We start from the raw sequence: 16,823 nt of genomic DNA, 5'->3' as shown, positions 1-16,823 counted from the left end.
CGTTCATGACGTCTGCCAATCGTGTCAGCCTTCTCTGCCTCAACCCCTCTGGGTGGGGTTTTTTAAATGGAGGCTTGGTCATGCAACAACGCCAGCATACGCCCCTTCCGCCGGGGTGGCTGTGTTCAGCTGTTCCCTCTGGCGCCTGTCTCGTCCGCAGTCTCCAGGCTAGGGTTAACAGCCTGTTGCCTGGTTTTTCCCCGGTGCGCTGCCTGCTTCCGTTGGTTAACCTTTTTTGTGTGCTTACGGCCATGCTGACTGCCTGTTCTGCAGGGTCAGTGTGCCAGGCGGTGTACTATTGGGGGGACAGGGCCCGCTCGGCTGAGGGGCCTTTGTCCGAATACGCTGGCGATGTGGGGGGCGGGGTCACTAAGTGCCCACCTGGTGGGGTCTTGATGCTGGCATCATGGACTTCTCCGGGCCCCCGTTCCAGGGGGTCCAGTCCCTTTGGTGGGTCTGGGTCTTCCTTCGCGCTCCGCTGCTACGGCCTTGCCACAGGGTTGGGTTTGCCCTTGACCCCGTGATTCTGGGGGCAGTAACGAGGTTGTTCCCTCCGTTCGTTCCCGGGTGGCATGCGGGTTGTGCGTGTGTGTAGTTGTGGGGTCAAGCCACGGTCTGCTCACCCTGTGCGTTGAGTTGCTTGAGTGCCTCTTCGCACGGTCGGGTCCGTCGCCCTCCCGTGAAGCCCCCAATAGGGGGGGTGCCCTCCATTAGGGGGGGTCGGGGGGGCTCGGCCCTTCCCTGTTCTGATGGTTGTGGGGGGCTTTCAGCGGGGTGTATTTGTCGGCCGATGGCTCTCGCTCGGCCTCCCTTGTACAGAGAGTGATGCCGAGCGAGAGCTATACGATACAGAACGTTAGGTTATGACTATAACCAAGTTCTGTTAGTATAGCGACGCTCTGCGTCCGACGCCGCTGCAGCCCTTGATCTCGCCTTGTGGTGAAAGCTTGGGAAGGAGGCGAGTGGGTGGCCCCACCCCTGCTTATATGGGTAAGCTGATAGGGGTGTGGTCAGACAAATATTGGGATTAAAGGTACATTGTGGTCTTTATTCAGTGCGCGTGCACGTGTGCGAGGACAGTGCAGAGAGTGACACAGAGCGTCGCTATACTAACAGAACTTGGTTATAGTCATAACCTAACGATATCTGTTGTTAGATAATGATTTAATCCAGAGTTCCATAACTGTCTCTTTACTGTAGGTTGGGAGATAGTGAAACCTGTGATCAGAATACATTCTCTCATTGTGCTGACGTCAATAAAATATTAGTGATTACTCGTTTTTCTGGGGACCTTCTGGAACCCCCTCGAGGACCCCTGGGGGTCGCCGGACCCCACTTTCAGAACCCACAGCTCTGATTGACCTGCGGCAGCCTTCCTCTGGTGCACAGGCTGCTTAACTCTTTGACTGCCACGCTGTTTTTCCATCTGTACTCCCTTGCGCCAGTGTTTTTTTTTTACCATTTTCACGATGTTTGCAGACCCATCTAGATACACTGCCGATATCGATCGTTTTTGGTTTTGTTATAGCAGCTGGCAGTATTATACTGTAGGTCTAACACAGGCATTCTCAAAGTCCGGACTCCGGTCCAGATCCGGACCGAACCACAACTGTCTCTGGACTCCGAGCAAATTATACTTTTCATATGTATTATCTGCGAGACATCGCCACAAAGCAACGAGTCAAAATTCTCAAGCCACGTCTTTGCATGTCCGACTGCTCCACTGTCTGTGTGTGTGTGTGTGTCTACTCTGCTTTGGTCCAATCACATTCCCCCACCCACAGTCTGCGAATCAGAGGCAGAGTAGGGCGGGTCTTCATGGCATGCTGGTTGTCTTTCAGCAAACTGGGAGAGTGTAGCGGGGCTCGCTCAATGTGAGAGAGTAGTCCGTCATCTCGACTCTCGACTACACTTAATGGCTGGTCGTCCAGCCCTATGAATTGCATGACTTTTCTTGTGATCGCCTTAGCCTTCTGACCAGGGGAGGAAATTAGGCCACTTTACTCGCCAAATGCGAGTATTTTTTATGTTTGGCGAGTGATTCATGAAGAGCACTCGCCAGTCTGGCGAGTACTAGTAAACAAAACAAAACAAAACGAAAAAATCATTCTGCAATCTGCTGATTCGCTCACTGGCACAAGCCGAACTCTGACTCCCCCCTTATGATTCCTCCCATTTGCGCCTCATAATAATCCGACCATAACCAATGAACATCATCGTTGTACAGATGCGTTCTAAGCTCCTCCAATGAACACTCGTTTTCTAGAAGATGTCGCGCATCTAGGGGAAGTGGACACGATATACCACTGCGCGCGGACCTACAGACTCCTGTCACCGGCTTGACAACGTAGAAAAATGTAGACAAAAACACACCGTGGATGAAAATAATTGCATGTAGAGTCGTCGCTTTCGGATATCAGTGCGGTCTGACAGGGGGGCGGTCAACAGCACACGACGTTCTCCTTCGAGTCGGATGAGAATGACAAGTGGGCGTGAGGCTAACCAGCATTAGCCGGCTAGCTACCTAGCATGTAACAAGCTACCATAACGCGCATTCAACATAGTGGACTATACTGAGCGGCTTTGCTTAAATGCAGCCGAGTGACATTTTATTATTACCGGGTTTCCCCCCATATCACCACTCGCCCATATGCCCTTCACAACGGTGATGTTGTCATACTTGTCATTCAGAATACACCTGCTGAACCCCTAGCGTTGACATGAGATTCGATTCCAATGTATTGTCACCATACAGCACAAGTACAGTACAACCAGAATACGTTTGGCATCCAACCAGAGTGCAAATGTAACAAGTCAAGTTCATTACAGTGAAATGCTTGGTTCTTTCACTGCCCAGCCCAGTCCAACCTAGACCAGCCCAACTTTCCCTGCCCAACCCAGTCCAGCCCAGCATCTTTCACTGCCCAGTTCAGCCCAACCCAGTCCAGAATAGTTCCCTCTTTCATGTTAATACTGTATGTGATATCCTAATATTTTGAAGAGTAGAGACATGTGTGATTAATACATGTTGTATGCTAATATTGTGGAGAGTAGAGACACTTATTAATGTTTATGCTAATAAATATTTTAAAGAGTAGAGACACGGTGTGATTATTACTATGATTGAAAATCAATTTAGACGAAGACATACAAAGAAGTAATTATCACAATTAGCGATTTATTTTTGGCTGGTAAAAAAATCAGTTTGGCTGGTAAAAAAAATCATCTACTCGCCAGTTGGCTGGTAAGCCAAAAAGTTAGTTTCCTCCCCTGCTTTTGACTATCCCGGTTATACGCACAGGTGCTCTCTAAAGTGGTTTGCGTTAGCTGCCGTTTTGGTTATTTTTACCTTCCGCGGTAAGCTTAAAGGAAAACTCCAACATTTTGGGAAATTAGCTTATTTAACATCTTCCCTGGAGTTAGACAAGAAGATGTATACCTTTTTTGTCTCTCTGCATGCATTAGGCTTAGGGAACGCCCGCACCGTTAGCGTAGCTTAGCTTCATCACTGGAAGTGGGTCAGACTTTTACCCTGAAGTTCCCTACAGTCCCCTACAGTCACGAAATACAACTCCAAAACGTTCCTGTAAACATGTTGTGACCTGTGTATTTACCACGTTGAGAAATAAAAAATAATTGAATTCGACATTTACGTTTTCTAAGCAAATATACTCAGAATTTTTTTTTGCCTAACCACTCCTCTCTGGGCTCAGTGATTTCACGCAACGCAGTGCTACTTTCTAACGCTAACGCCAGTGTTTGTTTACATTTTCATTTCATTCAAAGGATCCGAACCGATTGAAGTTTATGGATACCATGACTGTGGTAAGTTTTCATTTATGTTTTTAGATGGAAGGCTGTATTCCATCTGTCTAATGTTAGCGAATATTGTGAGATTGATGAATAGGACAGTCACAACGTTGCTGGACTATCGACCTAGTTAGCCCCTTTCATGACTGCGATGCACGGCTACAGGGTTTGGGCGAGTGGTATTATTATAACTCATTTATTGTGTAACGCTAGCCCCTTAAAACTTACCACAGTCATGGTATCCATAAACTTCAATCGGTTCGGATCCTTTGAATGAAATGAAAATGTAAACAAACACTGGCGTTAGCGTTAGAAAGTAGCACTGCGTTGCGTGAAATCACTGAGCCCAGAGAGGAGTGGTTGGGCAAAAAATTGTTCAGAGTATATTTGCTTAGAAAACGTAAATGTCAAATTCAATTATTTTTTATTTCTCCACGTGGTAAATACACAGGTCACAACATGTTTACAGGAACGTTTTGGAGTTGTATTTGGAGTGTATTTCGTGACTGTAGGGAACTTCCGGGTAAAAGTCTGACCCACTTCCAGTGATGAAGCTAAGGTACGCTAACGGTGCGGGCGTTCTCTAAGCCTAATGCATGCAGAGAGACAAAAAAGGTATGTATCTTCTTGTCTAACTCCAGGGAAGATGTTACATAAGCTAATTTCCCAAAATGTTGGAGTTTTCCTTTAACACTATGGTGTCCGTCCACGTATATATACGTGTTTCGAAAAAGAGCGTTGTGGACCAGAGCCACGTATATACTCGTGGCAAGTTGTTATTGTTTTATTCCATATTTATAACGCTTCTTAGGTACCCGATCCACTAGCAGGATCTTTTCACATATTTGATTTTCGAAACATGCAGTACCGGCCAGACCCGCTTAGGGGCGCCATCGCTCCACTGCAGTATCATTATGTGGATTTAAAAAAAAATGCTTTTACAGTTCTGTGGGCGGATCATAGATCCTTGATTCCAAAAGAAGACCCTCCATCTTGGATCAGCTTGCCGAGCGTTTTTTTCAGCGTGGAATAATGGGATTTATGATTAGCCAATGTGCATATCGATCTACCAGAATCCGATGACTGGTGAGGAAATGCTGCCGGTAGGGATGCCCCGATCACGTTTTTTGCCACCGATACCGATCACCGATCGTCGTGAGCCATATCGGCCGATACCGATCCGATACCGATCGTTTTTGATTAAAAGAAATTTAAATGTATTTTATATAATTTTTTATTTAAATTTTTTATAAAATATATATATTATATAATTAGACTTGTACTTGTATTATCTGCGAGACATCGCCACCACGCAACAAGCTCCACTGTCTGTGTGTACTCTAGTAGCCTCCAGCTACGGCCAGGATTATCCGGAGCTGCAGCTGGACCTATACTCGAGTAGCCTCGAGCTACGGCCAGGATTCTCCGGCGCTGGACCTGGATCTGCAGGAGTGATCAGGCCTGCCTGAACAGTGACACAGGAGTGATCAGGCTCCTGGTACATAACAGGACCCTATTGGTATAACGTTACTTAACTGTGCTCAGCAAGCCCTCAGCTCGAATACGCATCGAATCAGTGTTATAAGACATTGATATCAGGAGCTATCTGTAGCTACTGCTAGCCGGATATATAACGTTAATACAACGCCTCAGTGAATTATTTAGTTCAATGGGACATTTCGTTTTTAACAGTGAACTAACTTGCGCTAACGTGAGCTAACAGCTAACAGGTATCATACATACCTACTATACTTGCTGGAGCGTTTGTTGATGTCAGGAGCTATCGGTAGCTGGCCGGCTAGATACCGTTCGGTTAGACAATGCCTCATCATGTATTAAACTAAAAGTGAATAGTTGACTGGGTCATTTTGTAACGGTAGCTAAGCTAACGTTAGCTCAAGGAGACGCCGTCCTCCCGTGTCCCGTGTCTCACTAGACTAGACCTGTGTTTATGTAACGGATATGTGCCGCGATAGTGTGACTACGGCACATAGAAGTGTGTAAAACTCACTCCCCAGAGGCATACAAACTGGGCGCAACGGTTTGTTATGTCGGCCCCGGTGCAGACGCCCGGGGTTCGACTCCCACTCGAGGCACGGTCGAATTTCGTGGCAGGTGCTAGGTGGCACCTGCTACAGTGGTGCCGTTGACCCGGATGCCTTGGGTGGTGTGAGTTTAGGGGGGGTGAATGTAATGGATATGTGCCGCGATAGTGTGACTACGGCACATAGAAGTGTGTAAAACTCACTCCCCAGAGGCATACAAACTGAGCGCTTAGGGGGGAATTCCCTTCTTGGCGCAACGGTTTGTTATGTCGGCCCCGGTGCAGACGCCCGGGGTTCGACTCCCACTCGAGGCACGGTCGAATTTCGTGGCAGGTGCTAGGTGGCACCTGCTACATTTACATGCGTACGGGAGGGGCTGGAGGAATGAGCAGACGCCGCACCACCAGTGTCTGAGACCGGGTTTGACGATCGGTGAAAATAAAGCATTATCACCGATCACCGATCGCATATTTATACTGATTATCGGCCGATAACGATCGGTGGCCGATCGATCGGGGCATCCCTAGCTGCCGGCGATCACATGACCTGACAGTAGGATAATATTACCCCAAATTACAGCTGGATTGGACATTGTTTTATAACGTAACGTGATCGATCAATGAAAATGCTATATTGAACGCACACTGTATTGCTAATCAATAATAGTAATCGGCGTTCCCCGCCGCCCCCATTTCATCCATAGATGCTCTGTAATAGTCCGGATGCTACGCAGTTTGTTTTATTTCATTCGTATATATACAGCAGAAATGGCGTTTGATATAACGGCGCCAACGTTTAGCCTTTTTTGCAGCCTCCTGCAGAAAAGCCTAGACGAAAAGTGCGATATAGGCCTACCTTATATTCACAACGCTATAAAAAGATGGATTTTTTTTTCTTTAAGCCATTATGAAGGCACGGTTTATGCACTCAAGTGACAATGAGAATGGACAGATAGCAATACTATAAATGATATATAAAGCTCTTAGAAATATACATCAGTTTGTTTACAATCTGCTGTCCTCTGAGGCCTAAATCGCCGCGCCCCTCCGGTCGCCATAGTGTTAACGAACTCCATGCTCCTCTGGGTGATGGGACTTCAAGTGTCTTATTCAATTTGTTGTGTTGAAACTTTTTACATTGCTTCCCCCACGAGGTATTTTATCCTGGCATACATTGCAGATGGCATTTGTTGCATCTGTCTCAGACACTTTGTAATAGTTCCACACCACCGACATGTTTTAGGTTAGTTAATGACACCAACTCCGCTGAGAATTGGCTCATGTTTGTCGCGTCATCGATCGGTTTTCGCAATCGGCAACTAGAAAGCATTATCGGAATTCCCCAATCTCATATTTATACTGAATATCGGCCGATAGGGGAGAACGGGGATAGTTGTCACACTTTTTACTCTAGTGTGAATTGCTCATCATCAAAACATCTTTCAATAGTCATTCATACATTAAATTGAAGCTTAAGATGTTGGCTTGAAATGTGTATCCCTCTCATTTTCCAACGTATTGTAACAAAGAGTTAATCACCTATCAAAGACACTCTGACACATTGTGACAACCAACCCCATCATGGGGATGGTTTTCACACACTATGGGGTTGGTTGCGCACTTACCCCCCACAGTCGGTCTGGTAGAGTGGAGGCTATCACGTGCTTCCTCCGACACACGTCTAGCCAATCAACCGCTTCTTTTCACCTGGCAGCGCGGACTCTCACTGAGAGGGTGTAACGTGTGGAAGGATCACACTACCCCCCTTAGATCCTATCCGCGCTGAGCAGGCGCCCCCCGACCGAACTGTAGGAGTCGCTGTTTACAACGACCCGGACCCACCCCGCCAGCTTTCCCATCCTCTAATACTGCCAATTGTATTAGTGTGAACGGCCAGCCAAGCTGGTGACAACGCCGGAGCTGTGAGCTGGATTTGAACAGGCGAATCCAGCGTCTCCGGCGTTGGTGACGAACGCAATCTCCGCTACGCCACCTATAATTGTTTCATTATAAACCAATTGTGTAAAAGCCTAGAAGAAAAATACTGAGGAGCGGAATATTTACAAATGGACATGAAAAACACAAAAAGACCTCTCACCTCAAATTCAGCTGTTTCACTCCAAAGATGACAATGTAGGTGAACTCTGACCCAAATTCTGGACATTTAAATACCAAAGTATGGGGGACAGGATCCTCTGGTGGTGAAATATAATGAATGTGACAACCTACCCGTGTGACAACGTCCCCCGTTCTCCCCTACCTATCGCTGGCCGATCGATCGGGGCATCGCTAGAAAAAAAACTTTTAGTTCTACATACCTTTGTTCCTGCGCTATCCCATGTTAAAAATCGTCCCATTTCGAAATAATCCTTCGCGGAATCGTTTTCTGGGATCATTACAAAGGCATGTTTTATGATGGGGTTCGGTAAAATAGACGTTACCTTTGTCAGCAGGTCCACCAAAACCCCGTCCACCATATGCTATGGATGGATCGTCACCATTTGTCCTCTTCATAATAATCTCCAATAGTTCACTCTAGGCGATCGCCTGGGGGGTACCTGGGGGCAGTGTTAATTTTGGCAGCTATTTTCATTTTAGTTTTAGTCTTAGTCATGTGTCAAGTGCTCCTTTTTCGTTTTCATCAGGAAGGCAGCCCCCCCCACCCCGATCATTCTGGGAGGCACCCCGTGGCCTCTGTGGAGTCCTGCCGCTTCCTCGGCATGACACTCTCCCGGGACCTGAAATGGGAGCTGAACACCATCGCTCTCAATAAAAAGGCCCAGAAGAGGATGTTCTTCCTACGTCAGCTGAGGAAGTTTAGGCTGCCGAGGACTATGATGGTCCAGTTCTACACTGCCAGTCCATCCTCACCCTCTCCATCATCACCTGGTTCCCTGCAGCCATGGTCAGGGACAAGGCCAAGCTGCAGCGGGTGATACGATCAGCGGAGAGGGTGATCGGCTGCCCCCTTCCTTCCCTCGAGTCCCTACATTCCTCCAGGGCCTTGAGGAGGGCGAGGAAGATCATGGCAGACCCCGCCCACCCGGGTCACGACCTCTTCACCATGCTCCCCCACGGCAGGCGGCTACGGGTGCCCAAGACATTAAAGTCCCGCCATAGACTCAGTTTCTTCCCCTCAGCAGCTCGCCTGGTAAATGAGTCAGGTGTCCCCCTGCTCCCCCCCCCTCCCCTCCTCTATGGCGAGCTGCTAGGGCTGGCCCTCTGGACTTGAACTGCGCTGCACTGTTCCCATGTCCCCTACCACTGTACTTTACTGTCTTATTGTTGTCTCACTGTTCTGTCCTGTTTTGCACTTACTTATTTATTTATCATTATTATTATTATGTTGTTCCTATTTGTGAAAAAATCAATCATGCACTGTAATGTCAAATCACACGTTCCATTTTGTACCTGTACAAAATGGTGAATAAAGAAATCTGAATCTGAATCATATTTAGTCATCTTCATTTATTTTTCGTTTGGTCAGTTTTAGTCAACTAAATGTCTGAGCATTTTAGTCTTAGTCAGTTTTTGTCTCAATTTTGTCTTTTTTGTTTTAGTCTAGATTTTGTCGACGAAAACGGATGACATTTGTCTATTTTTAGTTAATGTACAAAAAATAATAATAATATTATATAAATTATAAAACTTTTTTTTCTCTTCTTTTTTACAGCTACTGTTTTATATATACTGTTTTTTAGTAATAACTAGAAAGTAATGGTATTTATTCAACAACAGGTGATTGTATAGATTAGTATTAGTATCATTAAAGGTTCTATGCTCAACTATGCTTCACCCACGGAAAGGTTGTTGGCACATTGGTTCCACACGGACATTATACGTTGTTGCGCACTTCCTCCTATCCAGAAGGCTCCGTTTAGGTTAGCTACTGTAGTAGCAGAGGCTCTGTTGTGATTTTAAATGCACAATAAATATTCAACATTCTCTTTTGAGACTCCGCCTCAGACTCTTATCATTTGGCACTAAAAGCTAAACATTGTCACCGGTATGGCTGTCCGCAACATGTCATTAATTGTGTGCGAGAGGTCGATCAGTTAGCCACATTAGCGTGAGCTAGCTTAGCCACTAGCTAACGCGAGCTAGATGGAAATACAAACAATGTAACGCTACTGGTGAAAAAGTGATTTACCTTAGAATACTCCTTTGCCAACTGCTGTACTTTGCTTGCAGGTCTGCAGCTGGATTATGAATAGTCCCAACTTTAGCCAAGGTAACGTTAAGCTAAAACTAGCTTTTCAAATAGCTCTCCAGCTAATGCTAATAACAGCTCCTCGTCACACTGCTCTACTCGGGACGATGGCATTAACAAAAGTTATAATTATTTTGTCTCGTCTTGTTTTAGTCAACAATATCAACATACATGAAGAGAAATTTCGTCCTGGTTTTTGTAAATTACATTTTTGTGTCAGTTGTGGTCAACGATATTGAATTTTTTTTTTTTTTAGGTTTCTTTTTTAGCGTTTATCGCTTTTTACTACTGGGCAGTCCAGTAGAGAGAGAGGAAGAACGGGAGACAGAGTGGGGGGGAAGACATTCGGCAAATGACACTGGGTCCGGGAATCGAACCCGGGTCGGCCGTGCCGCGACGCAGCGCGTTACATGGTTCGCCACTTGGGCGCCCCTTGAATAAACTATTTAGTCTCGTTAGCGTCACATGGTATTCAATAACGTGACGTCACGTCTCGTTGTCGTCATGAAAAAAAAAATTCGTTGACGAACACCTTTCGTCACCATTTTAGTTGACAAAATTAACACTGCCTGGGGGTCCACATCTCAGAGGATCTGACATGGACAACACACAGACTCAGTCGTAAAAAAGGCGAAGCAGCGCCTCTACCACCTGAGACAGTTAAGGAAGTTCAGAGTATCGGGGAAGATACTCCAGTCCTTCTACTCCGGAGCTGTAGAGAGCATCTTGACTGGAAAAATCACTGCCTGGTATGGAAACAGCAAGGTACAGGACAGGAAGGCCCTACAGAGAGTGGTGCGCTCAGCTGAGCGTACTACGGGTATTGCACTACCACCCCTGCAGGACTTATATAACAAGAGGTGCAAATCCAGAGCCTGCAGAATAATGAAAGACCCTCACCACCCCAACAACAGCCTGTTCAAGCTGCTGCGGTCAGGCAAATGCCTGCGCACACCAGCAACTAGGACAGAGAGACTTCGGCTCAGCTTCTTCCCCCAGGCCATCAGAGTCTTGAACACTAAACTCTCCACACACAAACACACATGAGCACACACACAACACACAACACACATACTGTATTCGCTCACACACTAACAGTCACTCTAGCACGAACACACACACACACACACACATGCTGCACACGCTCACACTAAACGGTCACTTTACAAAATTAAAGTGCACCTTATCATCCATAAGTGTGATCGTTTTGTCCTCTTCATAATAATCTCCAATAGTTCGCTCGACAGTCCTTAGGCTAGTGGTAGTCAGCAGTGAGTGAGCCAGCAGTGAGTGAGCAACCCCCTTCCCACTAGCCCAGTTCAAAAGGTAGGCGATACTGCCACCTATCGGGATTCGATCATCATTTCAATTCCAATTCACACAGAGCTCACACAAGAAAAAAAAAATTGTATTCTCGTTCATTGGCGGCCAACGGTTAGCTTTGAAAAACGAGATTACTCGTTTTTGGCGTTCAATGAGTTAATCTGGTGCCCCTTTAATTCCACCCAATGTACAACAACCAGTCACGTGTCGACAGACAAACACTACAGTACAGACCTGCTGACAAGACGGCCGACACCATGGTGGATGTGTGGTGTTTACACTGATGTTTAAAAGACAAATTATATTTTCATCTTATTGTTACTGGATTTCAGGTCACACCACCCTCCTCTGTGGCACGTTTGTCATCCACACTCCTCCTGAGTACTGCTGCACACGCCCCCAGAGACTCTAGCAAACACCATTGTTCTTCTAATTTCTCTCTCTCTCTTTCTCTCTCTCTCTTCCTGGTACAGAATTATCAGACCGTTACTGGCAATAAACATAGGGGAGATGTGTGTGTAGGTATTTGTGTGTGTGTGTGTGTGTGTGTGTTGGCACGTGTTTGACGTGGACAGTAGGCCTACATGTGTAATCGCATAACTCATAGCTGACTGAAAGTCACACACCTGGGGCCCTGCAAGAGGAGCAAGGTAGTACAATAAAACCTGTGTGTGTGTGTGTGTGTGTGTGTGTGTGTGTGTGTGTGTGTGTGTGTGTGTGTGTGTGTGTGTGTGTGTGTGTGTGTGTGTGTGTGTGTGTGTGTGTGTGTGTGTGTGTGTGTGTGTGTGTGTGTGTGTGTGTGTGTGTGTGTGTGTGTGTGTGTGTGTGTGTGTGTGTGTGTGTGTGTGTGTGTGTGTGTGTGTGTGTGTGTGTGTGTGTGTGTGTGTGTGTGTGTGTGTGTGTGTGTGTGTGTGTGTGTGTGTGTGTGTGTGTGTGTGTGTGTGTGTGTGTGTGTGTGTGTGTGTGTGTGTGCATGTTGACATATGAAATGTGGTTTCGTAACATGACCAGATGTGTTCCTCTGTAAACGGATTGAGAGATTTACTGCTGATTAAAAACCAGAGACCACACAGACAGACACACACACACACACACACACACTGTGAAGAGCTTGTGGTAGTTGTTGACATAATGCAGCTTTTTAAGAAGTGTCAGTGGTCAGAACTTTCCTGTGGTTGTCGTAGAGACTGTTACATCACCGGCAAACGTGTGACAGTTACCCCTGGCAACGGTGAAGTGTAGTGAAAATGCCAATACCGTGATGTGGATTAGAGTGGTTTTCTACAAATCCTCCAAGAATGACCAACACACACACACACACACACACACACACACACACACAAACACAAATATAACCATATACACACACGCGCGCACCACGCACACACAGATACACACACATGCACACAGTTGTAAACACACACACACACACAGTTAGAGGCTTACATGCACCCACATACATACTTGGACACACACATAAACTAATTTGAATACTTTATTTGTATACGTAAACATGCATGCAAGGGACAAACATTGTAAATGTAGACCGATATTAAGAGACAGTATGTGCTCAGTAGACAAGCAGCATACAACACATCCACTCCAAGGGTCCAGAAAGCGATGTCTCCACCGCGTGGCTGACAGTGATAGCAGATACACTGAATAATCCTCTGATCACTAACCTGTGTTGTGTACATGTCCCAGGTTACCAAATAGGAAACCCAGAAGCTTACACCTGTAGCCCAGCTGTGAAATGGTCTGCTCCAGCTGTTGATATTTCAGCAGCTTGGCTAGACGCATGCGCACACACATGCACACGCAGCCTTGGCTTCTATGAGATCACCACTCAGTGAAGTTAAACCACCAACGCATCCATTTGGCTCCCGACAGATTTCCAGACATGATCTGAAAACAACCCTTTCTCTCTGCATGTTTCCCTCATGAATGCAGGCCTGTTGGCCACATGGATTTTGACACTAACCTACTGAAAATGGTATCCAGTTTTTCAATGCTTTTATCTCTCTCCCCCTTCCCCTCTCTCTCTCTCTCTCTCTCGCTCTCCCTCCCTCCCTTGCCCCCTCTCTCTCTCCCTCCCTCCCTTTCCCTCTCTCTCTCTCCCTCCCTCCTAAAATTAGGATTTTATAATGGCATAAGAGAGCGAGCCCTTGGTAGTGAAGCAGTGTCATCATAATGACAACATCAAGGAAGGAAACACCTTTATAATAGTGTTCATATGTAGCGTATCAATTTGTTTTATTTGCAGACGATACCAATGTGTTTTGTTCTGGGGAAAATTTGCAGAAGCTTCTGGAGGTCACCACCACAGAAATGAGTAAATTTTAATTATGGTTTGATTTAAATAAATTGTCATTCATCGTAAAATAGACATGCAGGTACAATTACTATAGATGATGTTAACATTGAAAGAGTGTATGAAAATACATTTCTAGGTGCGATACTGAACCACAAATTCTGCTGGGAACCTCACATAAACTACATAAAAACTAAAACCGCAAGGAAGGAGCACTGCAGTACTAGGTTAAACAAAACACATCTTGGATCATAAATCACTGTCCATTCTATATCGCTCACTAGTATTACCATATCTGAACTACTGTGTGGAGATTTGGGGTAACACTTATAAAAGTAACTTAAAACCATTATGCACGCTACAAAAAAGAGCAATTAGGATTATCAATAAGGTAGGCTATCTGGAACACACAAACACACTGTTTTTAAAATCACATGCCATGAAACTCAGGGACCTGGCTGAATTTAAGACTGCACAAATCATGTTTAGAGCACGAAACAATTCACTCCCGGGTAACATCCAAACATTTTCTGTGATAGAGAGGGGGGTTACGATTTAAGAGGAGAGTCTAATTTCAAGAAACAGGCTGTTCATTCAACAATGAAGTAGTATGTGCATTTCAGTTTGTGGAGTGAATCTGTGGAATGGTTTGAGTGTGAATTAAAACAAAGCACAAGTATAAAAGGATTATATCTCAGAGGTATATGGATGAGGAGGTGTTGTGTTGACCGCTTGAGCCCGGGCGTCCCTGTCCAGGGGCTAGGGCTCGGCGGGATTATCATTAGTATTATTACTGATATTTTCTTTTCATAATATTTTCTTTTCATAGTGTGGAATTTTGGGTTGTATGAAAATGAGTTAATATGAGTTGCATAAGATAATAAGAGTGTGAAGGGGGTAGGAATACATACGTTTTTTTTTTTTTTTTTATGTTCGATAGTTGATAGCGTCACGCTGGATTCAACCGGATAAAATGTGCCGGAAGGTATGGGTTCTTACCTATCTCGATGTGATTTATCTAGAGATATCCACTGCATGCATTTTAGGTGTTAATGAAGCCAGCATAGCAGTCTGGGTAGCTGTGGTGGAGAAGATAAAGGGAAGCATATAAATTTGTAATTTTCTGATGTTAAATGAAATAGTGGATGTATAGTCCAAGTGGGGGTCCTGAGGGGGGGGGGGTGGGGGGGAGGGAAGGGGAAGGAAAGAGCGAGGAAGAGCGAGCAAGAGCCCATGTATTGTATTTATTATTATTATTATTTTTTTTTATTGGTCTTTTTTCCCCTCCATTTTCCTCCGATTTTCTCCCATCCCAATGTTAGTCGTATGCCAATTCCCAGTCCCTTCCTGGTCGCTGCGCACTTACCCCCCACAGTCAGATCATCTGGGAGAGTGGAGGCTACCACGTGCTTCCTCCGACACACGTCCAGCCAATCACCGCTTCTTTTTCACCTGGCAGCGCGGATTCTCATCGAGAGGGCGTAGCGTGTGGGAGGACCACACTATCCCCCTCGAGTCCTATCCGCGCTTAGCAGGCGCCCCGACCGAACTGTAGGAGTCGCTGTTTACAACGACCCGGACCCACCCCGCCAGCTTCTCCCACCCTCTAATACAGCCAATTGTATTAGTGCAGACGGCCAGCCAAGCTGGTGACAACCACAGCTCCGGGGTTGGTGACGAACGCAATCTCCGCTCGGCCACCTAACCGCCTTTGTATTTATTATTTGTATGTCTTTTAATCTACATTCATTCTGATTTAATTACTGGACTGTCATTATTGTTATTATTATTTCTGTTATTGTCCTGTGATTTATCATTGATTATTACTGTTACTGTATTGTTTGTCTAGTTTCATGTTAAAAAAAAGGGAAAATAAAAAACATTTGTTCAAAAAAAGTTTACACTTCGTTTTATTTTTATTTTTTTATTATTTATGTTCGAAATAAATAAACTCATCCATTCATAATCTCTCTGTCCCTATCTCTCCGTGGCTCTCTGTCTGTCTCTCTCTCTGTCCCCATCTATCTTCATATCTCTCTCACTGTCTCTATAATATATCTCTCTATCACTGTCTCTCAAATTCTGCTTTACTGGCACGACAAGAAAGATACATATGTTGTACATATCAGCAATCACAGTAACAACAATAACCAAAACACATTAGATAACAATTAATTTCAGTAAATAAAATTCAGTTGGTGATCATTTAGGACAAGGAAATTGTCCATAATTCTCTCTCTCTCTCTCTCTCTCTCCCAGGTTCATGAATGGCAGAGTACCACCCAGTAAGAGATACCAGCCCACTGAGTATGAACATGCTGCTAACTGTGCCACACATGGGGTGAGCAACACACACACACCACACACACACACACACACACACACACACACACACACACACACACACACACACACACACACACACACACACACAAGCAGAGGGGGGTGAGTGAGGAGGAGAGAGAAAATGAGCGAGGAGGAGGAGAGTGAGAGATGAGGAGAGAAGGAGGAAGAGAGGCCGGAAGAGTTTTGGGTGATAATCTGTGAACCAGCCTGTAACTCCTCTCCGCTGCTGCTCTGTAATCTGCTGTAATCCTACATCTGTTTCAGAGAGAGAGAGAGCGAGAGATGTAGGGGTGGATGGAGGGGGGGAGAGAGAGGGGGAGGGAGAGAGAGAGAGAAGATAGAGAGAGGGGAGGGTGAGAGAGAGAGAGATATGGAGAGAGAAAGAGAGAGAGAGAGAGAGAGAGAGAGAGGGAGGGAGAGAGAGAAAACTGAGAGACAAGGCTATAATGACTGCAGCATCAAACAGAGTAACAATTTGTAGTTGTAGTTTGGTTGGTTCACCTCAGATGGGCTGCTAGAACGTTTGATAATATTGTCGTGGGGTTGAGCATTCATTCCAGTTCTGTGATCATAATGACAGGGTAACGCTTCCCAAAAAAGCATCCTGAGTAATCCTAACATCCTACAGCACTAGTCCACTAAGCCTGCCTCTTGTCTGAAATCGGAACCTGACTGAAAGATGTCCTGCTGTCAGTAGCCCATGGTGCTACCGCTAGAGTCCCACCTTTAACGACCAAAAAGTGAAAAAGCGACACGTTTTCATTCGCTGCCTATTGAGA

The 16,823-nt window shown here is 45.6% G+C and overlaps 1 protein-coding gene across 1 annotated transcript in view; it reads left to right on the top strand.

Moving 5' to 3' along the window:
- Positions 1-16,823, top strand: part of mmd2a (monocyte to macrophage differentiation-associated 2a) — a gene marked incomplete at its 5' end in the record, with an annotated part of 74,929 nt that overhangs the window by 25,233 nt on the left and 32,873 nt on the right. Inside the window, one exon of the mRNA XM_084328229.1 lies at positions 15,958-16,039. Coding sequence (XP_084184355.1) covers positions 15,958-16,039 — 82 coding nt within the window. The remainder of the gene's footprint in view (positions 1-15,957; positions 16,040-16,823) is intronic.

Source organism: Notolepis coatsorum, assembly GCF_963971535.1.
Source record: "Notolepis coatsorum genome assembly, chromosome: 14".
NCBI lineage: Eukaryota > Metazoa > Chordata > Actinopteri > Aulopiformes > Paralepididae > Notolepis > Notolepis coatsorum.
The sequence above is the reverse complement of the archived record's forward strand: the minus strand, read 5'-3'. Positions and strand labels throughout refer to the sequence as shown.